The following is a 14,163-nucleotide window of genomic DNA, read 5'->3' on the forward strand; positions in this document are numbered from 1 at the left end:
AGTAGCAGAAGCCCACACCCACCAATGAGTAAGAAAGTTCTTGCTGGTGGGTGTCAGCAAGACAATGGGGATCCACGGTCTTTTTTCTAACACCACCCTATGATTCCTATTATAGCCATCCCCAAACTGTAAAGCCTGCCTTTACAAAAGAAACATTGTTGCTATGTCATCCCCTCAGAAGGGATAACAATGACTGCAAATTGCAGCCAAATCTGGCAGTAAACAAAAAACAGACTTATTGACTTTTCATTTGCTTTTTAGCAAAAATAAAACTTCAGAGGTGCAACACATAAAAAGCCCTGCCCAGTTTGGAAGGTTAATCCTGGAGCTTGCAAATTTTATCCCTGTAAAATAATTTTTTAAAAAATATTTTTATTCAATTTCAACAATAAAAAAAGGATTACAACATACTTACATTAACAGAGTTAATATACCTCATCACAATTTATGACACAAATAAAAATTTAACCTTCCTAACCTTCCTCACATATTTACATGGCTTCCTCAAATGCCTCTGTTGAATTTCATTATATTACATCTTTAGCAGTTTTCCAACTTCATTATTAAGCTTTAAAAATCCTCGAAATTAACCTTCTTTTTAACATCATCTATTTTTATTACCCTAATTTCCAATTTTACTATTTTCATTTTAAACCTTAGCCTCAATTTACTTCCAAAATCTTTCCAATTTTCAAATATTACATTTTTTTTTAAAGTATACTTTAAATTTACTCCAATCGTCCTCCACCGTCGTCTCCTTCTGTTCTCGGACCCATCCAGTCATTTCGGCCAGTTCCATATAGTTATCCCTGCAAATTTTATTCACTTCTGTGGAAAGGAGAACAATTCTTGCCAGAACTAGTTTCTCTATTACAGTGAATGGGGACCAAGGAACTTTGCTTTCAATCCTGAATGCTGAGCTGAGTTAGAAAAACACAGAGCAGCCAAAACAGATCAGGTTTCTTTCCAAAGCTATTTATACAATGTGGCGAAAGCTGGCAAAGCAGGTCCCTCCCAACCCATACAATTTTGACAGGTGGAAAGGGCCACTCACCTCTCAGTCACATGGCATCAGCATGATGTCAGATGACTGACAGTTGGTGGCCCCACCCACCTATTACACTTGGCCTGCAGGGATGGGTAAAGATAGATATTTGTATAGAAAAAAATGGGTACATAAAGCATAGGAAAGTTTTGATATAAGTGTACTTTATCAAACAAATCTGTCAAAACACTCAACTATTCATTAATGAACAGTCAAAAAAGCACTCAAAGAAAAAAACCACAGCCATTGCAAATTAAAAGCCACTTATGAAACTGAGCAAGGTTCAGTGCAGCAATAAGAGGTCATCTTCTACAAACAACATTCAAGGTCCCATACTTAGGTAAACAGTGGTGCATGCGAGTTAGTGAACACTCTCAAACGTTTGGATGTCTCCCAATATACTGGGCTAATTTACCAGAGACTAGTTAGACACAGAAATATTTATTCAACCACTCTGCATATTCCCATCACTTGTGAGAGACAATTGTACTCTCCAAGAGACATTGTGTTCTGTCTTAGACAATCAATAATCTAAAAGGAAAAAGAGGCTGGTTTAACCAAACACAGTAATGATGAAAAGTGTTTCATGAGGATTTAAATGATAAACCTAATGACCTGTATGGCACTTCCTACATTAAAAAGAGAATGCAATTTTTCACGTGATCATCACACACTTTAGAATTTCATCTCCAGGAAGCCAAGTTCAAGAGAAACTGAAATGGCACGGGCTAAGAAGACATTAATCTCACGTTTGCCTAACAATTTTCATAAAGTACTTTAGCTGACAAGCAACCTCATTCAACACAATAAACCATTTCAGATGCAAATAGCTCAAGGACCACCATTTATCTGCTTTTAGGACTGTATCCAAGCGGACAAGTTAAGAATGTCCTGACCTTGCCTATTGAATCAGATAAAAAAAATCCAACTGTTTTCCACAACTAATATTCAGAGGCACGCTTCTTCTGAACTTAGAGGTGTCATACAGCAACCATTTATAAACCTACTCTTCATAAATCCTCCAGAGCTTGGGCTGTTTGGTTGTTTGTTTGTTTGTTTGTTTGTTTTTTAAAGACTTCAAGTCAGGGTTGTGTGAAAAAAAATTTATTTCTGCTGGAAACAGTGCCAAAAGGTACACCCAAAAGGATTATGGTGGGAAAATAAAAATAGCTTTAAAATTGAGTCGTGTATCACTGCTTTCAAAATGCACATTATTGGGCCAGAATGAATGAGATTGACAGCAGGTAAAACAGTTTCCCATTTCTATAATATTGTACATATATCTAACACAGCAGCAGAAAAGGAGTCAACAGTCTAAAAGACATAGCACATCAGGTCAAATCCAAGCAATTTCTTTTTCTGCAAGGTAAGGGACAGAACATCATAGCAAGCAAAAGATGCCAGTTTCTCAGCAGATACAGCCCAGGCTCAACACATTCCTTTTCTCCTTCCGGGGAAAAAACTACAAACTCGTGCTTTGCACAATGGACGGCAGCAGAAATCATTTTACTGCTGCCATTGCATGGTGTTTTAAATGCAATGCTGCAATCAGTCTGATTTAGCACCAGCGCAGTGCTATTTAATTTCTTTTCCTCTTCATTTGTATCAAGCTGTCTACAACAGCAAAACACAAAGGACACTAAAAAGCTACAACACTAATGGCACTAATCAGCCCACTGTTTCCTTTGGAAAACATACCCCTCAGCAGAACAACAGTCCAAGTCAAAGGAATAATCTCCAGAAAGTTTAAGAACCAATACAACTGGGCTCCATGAATTCCTAAGGCTGAACGAATTAGCCAGAACCCCATGAGCACTGAAGGAATTTGTATTTTCAGGAGTTAATTAGTTGATCATGGCAATTACAAGATTTTACAATACCCAGTAATTTGAGATACTCCAGTAGATGGTCCTAGAACCATGAAGTCTAGAGCTGACCCAGAATGAAGCCAATAATAATAATAATAATAATAATAATAATAATAATAATAATAATTTGTATACCACCCTCCATCGATAGATCTCAGGGCAGTTCACAACACAAAAATACAAGATAATAAACCCCACAAAGAACATAATAAGAACAAGAACAAACCAATAACCCACCCTTACCCCCAATATAATAGGTCTGGAAGACCTAAACAATGCTTCAGATCTGCTTAGTCATGGAGTCTGTAGTGCTGTACAGTGGTTAATATAGGTATCAATTATGCACTGCAATATCTTCTTTCATATATTTCAAGGCTGAGGCATGCCTATTGACTTTTAGTAGTAACATCAATTGTCTGTAAAAACACCGCTCAGAGCCAGGGGATACATCAACCATACACAGCTGATCTGTATGTGTTTCAAATTAAGCTGTTAACTCTAACTACAATCACTAGATAAGAACAACCTTGATCTGCAACCAAGACACTCCACAATTAACCTTGACCAAATGTTTTCTGGCACGTCACATGCAGAAATCTTTAACAACACCACTAAAGTTACCTAATGCAGAACACCTCTGGTTGCCTAACGTCTGGGCACAACCCCAAGGGCATTCTATAGATATATATATATAAACACACACAAGTCTACAGTGAACATACATCATGAAAATTTCAAAACCCTTCAGTCCAAAGCTCAACGAGAATGGAGATTAACTTTCAGTTTTCAGTCATCAAAAATAGTCAGTTTTTCATCAACCTTATTATTCCCATCCTTGGTGTGCAGATTTATCCACCTGTCATTTAGCTTGTCTGACATTACAGCCCACAATGTTTAACACTCATTCCAAAAAAGGGTGTTCTGCTAAAAATATAGAAAACTGCATTTTGTTACAAAACCATGCAGTTCTTTGTTTGAATAATTATACTAGAGCCATAAACAACCATTCAACCTGGTTTACTGTAGAAAGTATAAAATGTTTTCATACTTTAAAAAATTAACCCTCTTTTAGACCACAAATGACCTAGACCAGTGTTCCTCAACCTTGGGTCCCCAGATGTTTTTGGCCTACAACTCCCATCATCCATAGCTAGCAGGACCAGTGGTCTTGGATGATGGGAGTTGTAGGCCAAAAACATCTGGGGACCCAAGGTTGAGGAACACTGACCTAGACCCTATCCATCCTATGGATTTAAAGCAGGCTCATACTTTAAGCAATCATGGCTTTTCCCAGAGAATCCTGGGAACTGTAGTTTGTTAAGAGTGCTGAGAGTTATTAGGACACCCCATTCTCCTTACAGAGGTACAATTCCCATAGTTCCCAGGCAAGAGGGATTGGCGGTTAAACCACTCTGGGAATTGTAGCTGAGGGGAATAGGGGTCCCCCAACAACTCTATTAGCAAACTACAGTACCCAGAATTTTGAGGGGGGGGGGTCATGACTGCCACTGCTTTAAATGTATAGTAAAGTTTGAGAATTCTGGCATGTTTTGGCCACAGTCAATAACTTGAAAGAGAAAAATCTGTAAGTAAACAAACTGGGTATATGTTTCTTGTGCAGGTTAAAGTACAATAACATAGTGTAGAGGCAAGTTTATTTTTGCATTGCTTCCATGAACTTTTAAAAACCTTCTTTTTACATAAGCATTTTTAGTACAGCGCAAACCCCACATATGAGCTGCCTTCAGGCTGAATTCATTACCTGTCTCTGAAACATAAACAACAGGGTCCTTCTTTAGAATCTTATCAGGTCTTGAAGACTGTTTTCTATCTGGCGGCTTCTTAGATTTCTTCACCACCTGGACCTCCTCTTCAGAATCTGCAATTTAGCACAGTGGTATCATTTAATTCTGCCATATCCATCTAAAGAGGCAGTGAGAGATTTCACTTTCTTGGGTTCCATGATCACTGCAGATGGTGACAGCAGTCACGAAATTAGAAGACGCCTGCTTCTTGGGAGAAAAGCAATGACAAACCTAGACAGCATCTTAAAAAGCAAAGACATCACCTTGCCGACAAAGGTCCGTATAGTTAGAGCTATGGTTTTCCCAGTAGTAATGTGCGGAAGTGAGAGCTGGACCATAAGGAAGGCTGATCGCCGTAGAATTGATGCTTTTGAATTATGGTGCTGGAGGAGACTCTTGAGAGTCCCATGGACTGCAAGAAGATCAAACCTATCCATTCTCAAAGAAATCAGCCCTGAGTGCTCACTAGAAGGACAGGTCCTGAAGTTGAGGCTCCAGTACTTTGGCCACCTCATGAGAAGAGAAGACTCCCTAGAAAAGACCCTGATGTTGGGAAAGATGGAGGGCACAAGGAGAAGGGGACGACAGAGGATGAGATGGTTGGACAGTGTTCTCGAAGCTACTAACATGAGTTTGGCCAAACTGCGAGAAGCAGTGAAGGATAGGCGTGCCTGGCGTGCTCTGGTCCATGGGGTCACGAAGAGTTGGACACGACTGAACGACTGAACAACAACAACAATCATTTAATTCTGCCATATCCATCTAAAGAGAAAACATCCAAAGAAGAGAACAGCAATTCTGCATTCAATCGAGATTCTGACTAAAGCTCCCTTCTAATCCAGAGACAAGGAACCTCTGATCTGTAGGTCCAGCATAGTCCCAACTTGCCCCACAAGGTCATTTCCCCAAATCACCTATGTGACATTAGGTGCACGCAAGGACATGACTTCAAAGGAACAACTAGGAGCTTCAAGTGGGCTCCTAATGGTTGCTTTGCAAGCAGGTCCCACCAACCTGCCAAAATTGGCCCACAGGGATGGGAGAAATGAGATATAGGCCAGGTTTTGCATTTACATTGAAGCAAACTTGTATGATTTCTTCACCCACAGAAGAAATATGCTTCAGCAAACAGTAAAAAAGAAATATCTAAGAAGCCTGTCACCTTTTTGTAGTGTCTTAACAGCCTTTAAGAACAATTCTACTAGAGAGAGCCAGTGTGGTGTAGTGGTTAAGAGCAGTAGACTCGTAATCTGGGGAACCGGGTTCGCGTCCCTGCTCCTCCACATGCAGCTGCTGGGTGACCTTGGGCTAGTCACACTTCTTTGAAGTCTCTCAGCCCCACTCACCTCACAGAGTGTTTGTTGTGGGGGAGGAAGGGAAAGGAGAATGTTAGCCGCTTTGAGACTCCTTTGGGTAGTGATAAAGCGGGATATCAAATACAAACTCTTCTTCTTCATCAGTTGATGGAGATCCGGTCCACAAAAAAAACTGCACAAACTATTTGGAATGACTTCCGGCGGCTGGCGCCATTATGGATGGTCGTGGGCTGCTTCGGCTGCGAAGCACCCAGTTCATCCCGGGGGTTAGGAGCCCTGCAGCCGCATAGCGGGGCTTCGGTGGGGGCGCGGGAAGAGCGTCCCGTGCCCTGGGCTCCCCGGCTGTGCCCGTTGTGCTCCGAACCCTTCCCCCGCGCCCCCTGTAAAGGGGGAGTGGGGGTGAAGGGACTACGGAGCCGGGCTTTAGGGGACATGCCCCAACCGGGATGTTTACATGCGGCGGCAAAGTCCGTGATGAGCGTCTCTGTTCTACCTGTCATTAAGGAGTTGCTAAGAAACCAGAAGCTGTGAGTAATTGACTGACTCTTTGTATTCCGGGAAAGCTCTGGGATTAAGAAGAAAGGCAGCCCGCCTCTCTCCCTTCGGGTGGTGAAGGAAATTAACCCTTTAAGTGACTGCTGCTACAACAATCAATTGAAAGCATTTTGAATTTGAAAGCTGAGTCTGTTGAGATCTCCTTTTGGGGGTTAACTGAGGAAAAAATATCTCCGTTTGAAGTTTTGGTCTTTATACTCCGACATCGGAAGAAATGGCGGCGATTTGGACTTGCGTAGGAAAAAATTGAGACAAAGGAAGGAAAAGACAGGAAACGTAACTTGATACCCACCTCCCCCCGAAGATGTTGGACTTTGCGCTTATGTTGGCACTGAAGGACTGGGAGGATGAGGAAAAGTTTACTGTCTTTCAATTGGAACTGCTTGATCGAAAATTAAGAGCCTTGAGTGGGATTATAAATGGAAAGAATTTGTTTTCCACAGAGGAGGCTTTTCGAAAGTTTTATTCAATGGAAACAGACTTTTGCAAAGAGCTGGAAGATGTGTTGGCAGGATGGTTTGAGATGGCTGAGCAAATCCGAGTGGAACAGGGGCCGATTTCAGGGGGTGGCAGTAGCCCTGGAACGGAAAGATTTTTAATATCCAGACTCCGAGGTGGCAGTTTGGGGTCGAGGGACACAGAATTAAGATTTCTACAAGAAGAAGAAGTATGGTACAAAGGCACGGAGAAACTCAGAATGGAGAGGATGAACATCTTGGAGCTCGATGCAGGGTTTGTTGTGGGTGCAACCTGGATCTGTGGACATTCAGAAGAATATAATAGGAGATCCGGTTCTGGTGAAAGACAGGAGAAGATAATGGACAGAAGGGGAGTGGGTTGAACCAATTAATGTATAATATAGATGGTCTGCCATGGTACCCGAGATCGGAGTGTGAAGTCTGTTAATTACAAGTCTATTTTAAATAAGTAAGGAGATATTGAATTTAAGTGAAAAGCAGCATGATAAATGATAGAAGAAATAAGTTTAGCTGTAAGAATATTTGGTTAAGTTTTAGGTTATAATGCAAAGATTAAGACAAAGGTGTTTTTTCTTTTTTAAGTAAAGTTAATCTTTATAGAGAAAAGTTGTTAAGGAAATAGTGTACTGTTTTAAAACCGAAGGTGTATAGGCGGGGGAAGTCAAACGTCAAGATTTGGAACTAGAATTTTTTTTTTTAGTAAGGTATACAGATAAGAAGAAGAATCCTGACATTATGTGTATTTGTATTTGTTTTGATATTTGTAGGTGTGGGGGTTGGGTTTGTGTTATTTTGTGAAAATGTCAATAAATTCTGTTTAAAAAAAAAACAAACTATTTGGAATGAATTTGTTTATTTATTGTTAAAAAAAATAAATCTGAGTGCATGTAAGAAGTTGGTAACACGGCTAAGAAAGACCTCTGCCCAAGGGCTTGGAGAGGAATTGTCAGTTAAACTGGGCAATACTGGGCTGAATGGGACAACAGCCAAATATGCTCGGCTGTTCATATAAAATAGGCAGATATACAAGCCTAAAATGGCAATCCTAACCATGTCTACTCAGAAGTAAATCCTACTGAATTCAGCGGAGCTTATTCCTAGGGGTAATGATTACAGCACTAAACATTAACTCCATGCTATGGAATAGCAATATTCACCATGTGACCTAAGGGTCGTAATAGATACCATCACTGTAGACACACATTTTGCCTAATTTATGATTGAAAATTATTTCATTTGGGAGACGACACCTTGCCAAGATTTTGTAAGCCTCTCTCAAAAGAATCTCTAGTAAAGGAAAGTTATCTCAAAGATGGAAAAAACATAGAAACAGAAGTCATAAATGTTACCTGAATCATAGATTATCCTCTTTTTCTTGTTCACCTGTTTGTGCCCAGAATCCTCTCCATGAGATGAATTCTTCACCTAGTTGAAATAGTTCATTAGCTACTCATCCAAACAATTCTCCCAACATTAACTAGTACTACATTAAGAGAGACAGCCCAATAAAGTTCCCTTGTAAATCAAGGGACTGTCACACAGTGTCACACACACCGTCACATACACTGACAAATTAAAAACAAAAAAATGACATGAGAGATGTAGTTCATATGTACGAGAATCCCAATGATAAGAATGAAATTGCATAAATGAGTATAAAAACAACAGCTTTTCATTTATGGATTTCGCCTCAAATTAGATATTTCATTTCTGGCATCTTGGCCCTTATTCCCAAGAGGAATTTATTAAGATTAAAAGTTTTAACTCTGCCAAAACATGAACAATTATGCACAGTTCATTAGAATGGTCTATAAACCTGTCAAGCTTAGACACTGTATACAAAATAGTCAGAGTGGCCTGTGTTTTGTGACTGAGCCATCATCTGCCTGATGTGACAAGACCTATTGTATTTTTAATATTTTGTTGGAAGCCAGCCAGATGGGCTGGGCATAAATAATAATAAATAATAAATATTACTACTACTACTACTACTACTACTACTACTATCATCTGTGTTAGAGGCTTAGCATACAGCTGAAAATGGACTTCTCTCCAGTTCTAACATTGCAAACCAAACACATTCATGTTTGGAAGCAAGTGAGTACCAGAGGCGCAAAAAGGCCTATATTCTCAACAACTCAGGAGCACGTTTGCTTTTCACCAGCCTTGCAATTTACTTATTTGACCAACAATGACTTCTGGGCAAATCAAGCTCAAGTGCATCTTTCCCCGCAGGGGAGATAGTACCCTAAAGATATTGTAATCAGTTGGTGAGCCCTAGCTCAGTGGTAGAGTACGGGCATTGAATGCAGAAGGAACTAGATGGAAGCCCAGGTAAAGGTAAAGGGACCCCTGACCGTTAAGTCTAGTTGCAGATGACTCTGGGGTTGCGGCGCTCATCTCACTTTACTGGCCGAGGGAGCCGGCATTTGTCCGCAGACAGCTTCTGGGTCATGTGTCCAGCATGACTAAGCCGCTTCTGGCGAACCAGAGCAATGCACAGAAACACCGTTTACCTTCCCACCCGAGCGGCACCTATTTATCTACTTGCACTTTGACGTGCTTTCAAACTGCTAGGTGGGCAGGAACTGGGACCAAACAACGGGAGCTCACCCCATTGCGGGTATTCGAACCGCCAACCTTCTGATCGGCAAGCCCTAGGCTCTGTGGTTTAGACCACAGCGCCACCCGCGTCCCCGCAAGCCCAGGTGCCTCCTACTACTATATATATATATATATCTCCTGGAGCTGGGAAACACTCCATTTCAAGATACTAAAGGTGCTGCCAGTTTGAAGATAGTACTGGGCTAGATGAATGAATGGTCTCATTCAACACAAAGGCATTTCAGATCCTTTACTGCTTCACTAAAAATGGTGAAAGAAGAGGGGAAGGTGGAAGGGGGATGCCTCCATTTCCTATTTGGATGGTGCCGTTCAAAGAGCTTAGATTCAAAACCTCACGAAGTACACAGATTCTGGAGTGTTGTTGTTTTTTAATGAAGGGTGATTCAAGCAATCATTGTTGAAGCCACAGGTAAACTAAGAATAGGAACACTAGCAAAGAAGGAAAGATAAGAGCATATGACAAAGCTGTAAGAGGCATACATATCTGAACAGCATACACCCACCGTGATTTCCTTCAATTTTGACTTTTCGCCTGAAGCCCCCTCTTTATTTTGGGGTTTCTCATTCTTTTTGGCAGTGTCACATTCATGTTTATTTCTAGGAATTACAGCTCCAAAGAATTTCCGGATATCCTAATAAAAGCAAAACAGTTAAAAGGGTAAGGTAGAATTTAAGCATCTGTCATCTTCCAAAATTTCAGGGTACAAGTCTGGATTGCCAACCAAGATTTTAAAAGAAGTCAGATAATGCAGTGTTTAAAATAAGATTTTATTTTTTAAAAAAAAATGTATTAAAAAGTCTATCAAGGTGGCACATGTGAAATCTGAGTAAGAATACCACTGAGTAAATGGAACATTGTTGGACTTTGCCCCATATTCAAATCCCTGAATGGCCCAAGAGCCAGTGGTAACTTGAGCAGCACTTCGACTCACATGGCTGTTGTAAATATGACATTACAGAGGTTACAATGAACCTTCTTTTTTACAATAAACCTGTTAACTAAATGAAATAGTCTTATAGAGACCTAGTTGTCCAAAACGTTGTGACTCAAATTTATGTTTGTGAATTCAAGATCAGGGAACATGTGGCCCTCTAGATATTATTAACTCCTAGCCCCAGTTAATAGTCAAACATTATGTGAGTTGTAGTCCAGCAACACATGGAGGCCCAAAAATTCTCCACTCCTGCCCTAAAGAGTGCCAGACTCATAATTGTAGTCACAAAAGTTGGAAAGCCTTTACCTGCAATGTTTTACAGTTGCACACCGAGGGCACCCAGTATAATCTGGGACTTTGCACAGTTACTCAGAATTTAATTCCCACTGGGTTCAATAGAACTTGCTCCTAAATGCATGTCTAATTGAAGACCTAATCTGAACCACTTTTACAAGCGCAGACTACAGGTTGGTGTCCTTGCCCTATCCCTCTCAACCCAGGGCAGTATCAGGTAATTGCTGCTAATCTGTGATTAGAAAATTGCTTCTTGAACAGCTGATGGCAAGATGGTACATGAGTCATTTTACTCAGACTGTACCTAGGAGATGCACACTTTTTTCAAGCTAACACCCAAAGAGCAACAACTGTTCATTCTAAACTTAAAAGCTAAATGCATTCTAACTTTCAAAAGATACTTGTAACTGTTTCTAGACCTTTCAGCCATAAAGAGGAATATATTTTACCCAAATGAAACAGATTAAATCAGATCAGATACTTGGGAGGACAAGGTATCTAAAAACAAAATCTGTCTGTTGAACTTGATGGAAAGCAGCTGCTCTCACCAAAACCACCTTTGTACAACCAGTTTGAAAAGTAGCATAAACAGGAAGATAAAGGCACTGAAGCATTTCTCTACATATGCTGAGGGGCTGCAGTAGGCAAAATTCAACCCTCTCACATTGATGAGGAAGTTTTTCAACAGCAAAAATAAGCAGCTCTCAACTAAAGGCTCCTATTCCCAATTTAATCCCAACAAGAAACCCCCAATACCTTAGATTTAAAGTTATGAAATGTAAGCCTCTGTGGATGTCTCTTTAACAGCAGCTTCATATGCAGAAATTTGCAGCTGGAGCACAGAGATGTTATTAAGGCCTTAGAACAAGCCTGAGTCACACCTGCATGCACTGATGTGAAAGTTCACAAACGTTAAGGGAAGAATGGCTGGGGACATCTTTAAAAACTGCCTTTTAAGTTGATACCATACATTTTAGAAAACTGTAATTCAGTTACATGACACTATTTGCCAGCTGTCAACCAACAAGAAACTATGTTCCTTAGCCTTCAAAGAAAGGCATGTGGGGATAACCCATCACTTTATTTGATTTAATGCTCAGGGTGGGTTATAGCATTAAAAATTGTCAAAAAGGTATCCAAGTTGTGCAATATGCATTCACTTTCACAGGATACATAACAGTAGCATCTAGGCATCTAGCATACAGGTAACTCATCCGGATGCCCACATACATACCGAAAACTGTACTGCCAGGACCACAGAAATAACTGTCATGAAGATGTGGCTGTATTCAAATACAGCCCAGGTCATACAAATTGCCATCTTCAGAGAAAGTGCAAAGTGGTGGCCCAGCATCACTTGACACATAGTTTAGATATGTAAAGTGCACATATGTCATAAGCATGTTTGAAAACACGTGTATCATACAGGCACATTAGTCAGGGTGTCCCAACATACATTGTGGCTCCCTATTGAGGCTATACTTTGTGACAAGCCTGAATTTTGCTGCTGTATTATGTGTGAGGAAACCCCATAGCATGCAGCTGAAGCAAGCTGAGAACTTAAGAAGTAATCAGTCTGCTTTGGAATAAAGTGGTACCTCTGGTTACGTACTTAATTTGTTCCGGAGGTCCGTTCTTAGCCTGAAACTGTTCTTAACCTGAAGCACCACTTTAGCTAATGGGACCTCCCGCTGCCACTGCGCTGCCAGAGCACAATTTCTGTTCTTATCCTGAAGCAAAGTTCTTAACCTGAAGCGTTATTTCTGTACTCTGAAGCGTATGTAACCCGAGGTACCACTGTAACAACCCTTTACAGGAAGCTGTGGCTCAGCGACAGAGCATCTGCTATGCATGCAGAAGGTCCCAAGTTCAATTTTGTGCTGGGAGACACCTCGGTCTGAAATGCTCGGGAACTGCTGTCAGCCAATGTAGACAATACTGAACTAGGTGGACAAATGGTACAAGTTAGCTTCCTATGTCCCTACGTTTGTTAAGGTCTGGAACATGTTCCAAACATCTCACCAAAAAGGAGGAGGAAAAGGAAGAATGAGAGACAAGGGTTCAAGTTGTAAACCTCCCTGTGATTGTTGGATGAAGGGGTGGTAGATAACAACCCCAGAATAGGACATGTTGCACTTTTCCAAAAATGAGGGGTTCTAAAAAGCTGTAACATGACTTAGGAACACAAAATTTATTTTGATAAAATATAATTTAGTATTCCCTGGTAAGTAAAATTGCATAGAAATAATTCCCTGTTTAGGGAAGTTTTTAATGTTTGATATTTTATCATGTTTTTAATATACTGTTGGGAGCCGCCCAGAGTGGCTGGAGAAACCCAGCCACACGGGCGGGGTATAAATGATAATAATATTTAAAAAAGATTGCAAAGCACTTGCATATATGTGTGTAGACATATACACACCCTATTTAGCATTACCTGACATTTTCAGGAGGCAAAATTAAAAGCCTTTGCTTCTCCAAAAGCAGTTTCTGTGCTTCTTCCTCAAGTGTAGCCTTACCGACCTAAATGTTGTCCCATCGCAAAAACAACAGCGTTTGAATTCCTCAAACACACACACACCAAAAAAAATTCTTAAGCCTCCCTCTCTGAAGAAATTTGCAATCATTAAGTCTCACCTCCACCCCCCAAAAAATCATCCCCTAATAGAATAAGGGGTTTTTTTGGAGGGTGGGGCATTGGGGTTGGAGTACAGGGCTTAGGCAAGCGTGGGAAAAGAGGTTATTTCGGAGGCACGCTCCCGCCTTCCCCAACCCCCAGGCCGTACCAATCCCTCGCATGCATGGCCTCATCAAGTTTCTCGTCCTCATGGAGCATGAGGAGGAGTCCCAACCCCGACCTCCCGCCTCGGCCCCTGAGACGTTTCTTCTCAGAAGGACCGGGCCCCGGCCACCCGCTCGCGCTCACCATGCCTACGCCCGGCGCCGACTGCCAAACCGCCTCCCGCGACGTCGGTTTATGCCGTTGGCGGCGGGCCAACCGACCCGCGCTACATCCCCCGTCGCCAGCTTCGCGCCAATGCGCGAACGCGGGGTCCGACTGCGCAGGCGCGCGCGGGGAAATGGCGTCACGGGTGAGGCGGGAGGAGGAGGAGGAGCGCGGGAGAGGGGAGAGGCGTTCGCCTGAGTAGATTTCCGCGCTAGTGGGGCCCGGCGGGTCTAAGGGAACGCGCTCTGACGAAACTCCATAAGATCCAGACTTCGCCCCCCACCCCACCCCAGG

At 41.5% G+C, this 14,163-nt stretch overlaps 1 protein-coding gene across 2 annotated transcripts in view; it reads right to left on the bottom strand.

Annotated features, from left to right (window-relative positions):
* Positions 1-13,987, bottom strand: part of RFC1 (replication factor C subunit 1) — a 43,378-nt gene extending 29,391 nt beyond the window's left edge. For both annotated transcript variants that reach the window (XM_033160566.1, XM_033160565.1), the window contains exons 1-4: positions 13,849-13,987; positions 10,197-10,325; positions 8,418-8,493; positions 4,676-4,792 (exon numbers count right to left, since the gene is read on the bottom strand). In XM_033160566.1, coding sequence (XP_033016457.1) covers positions 4,676-4,792; positions 8,418-8,493; positions 10,197-10,325; positions 13,849-13,851 — 325 coding nt within the window. In that variant the 5' untranslated portion in view covers positions 13,852-13,987. The remainder of the gene's footprint in view (positions 1-4,675; positions 4,793-8,417; positions 8,494-10,196; positions 10,326-13,848) is intronic.
* Positions 13,988-14,163: the final 176 nt, after the last annotated feature.

Source organism: Lacerta agilis, chromosome 9 (assembly GCF_009819535.1).
Source record: "Lacerta agilis isolate rLacAgi1 chromosome 9, rLacAgi1.pri, whole genome shotgun sequence".
NCBI classification, from domain to species: domain Eukaryota; kingdom Metazoa; phylum Chordata; class Lepidosauria; order Squamata; family Lacertidae; genus Lacerta; species Lacerta agilis.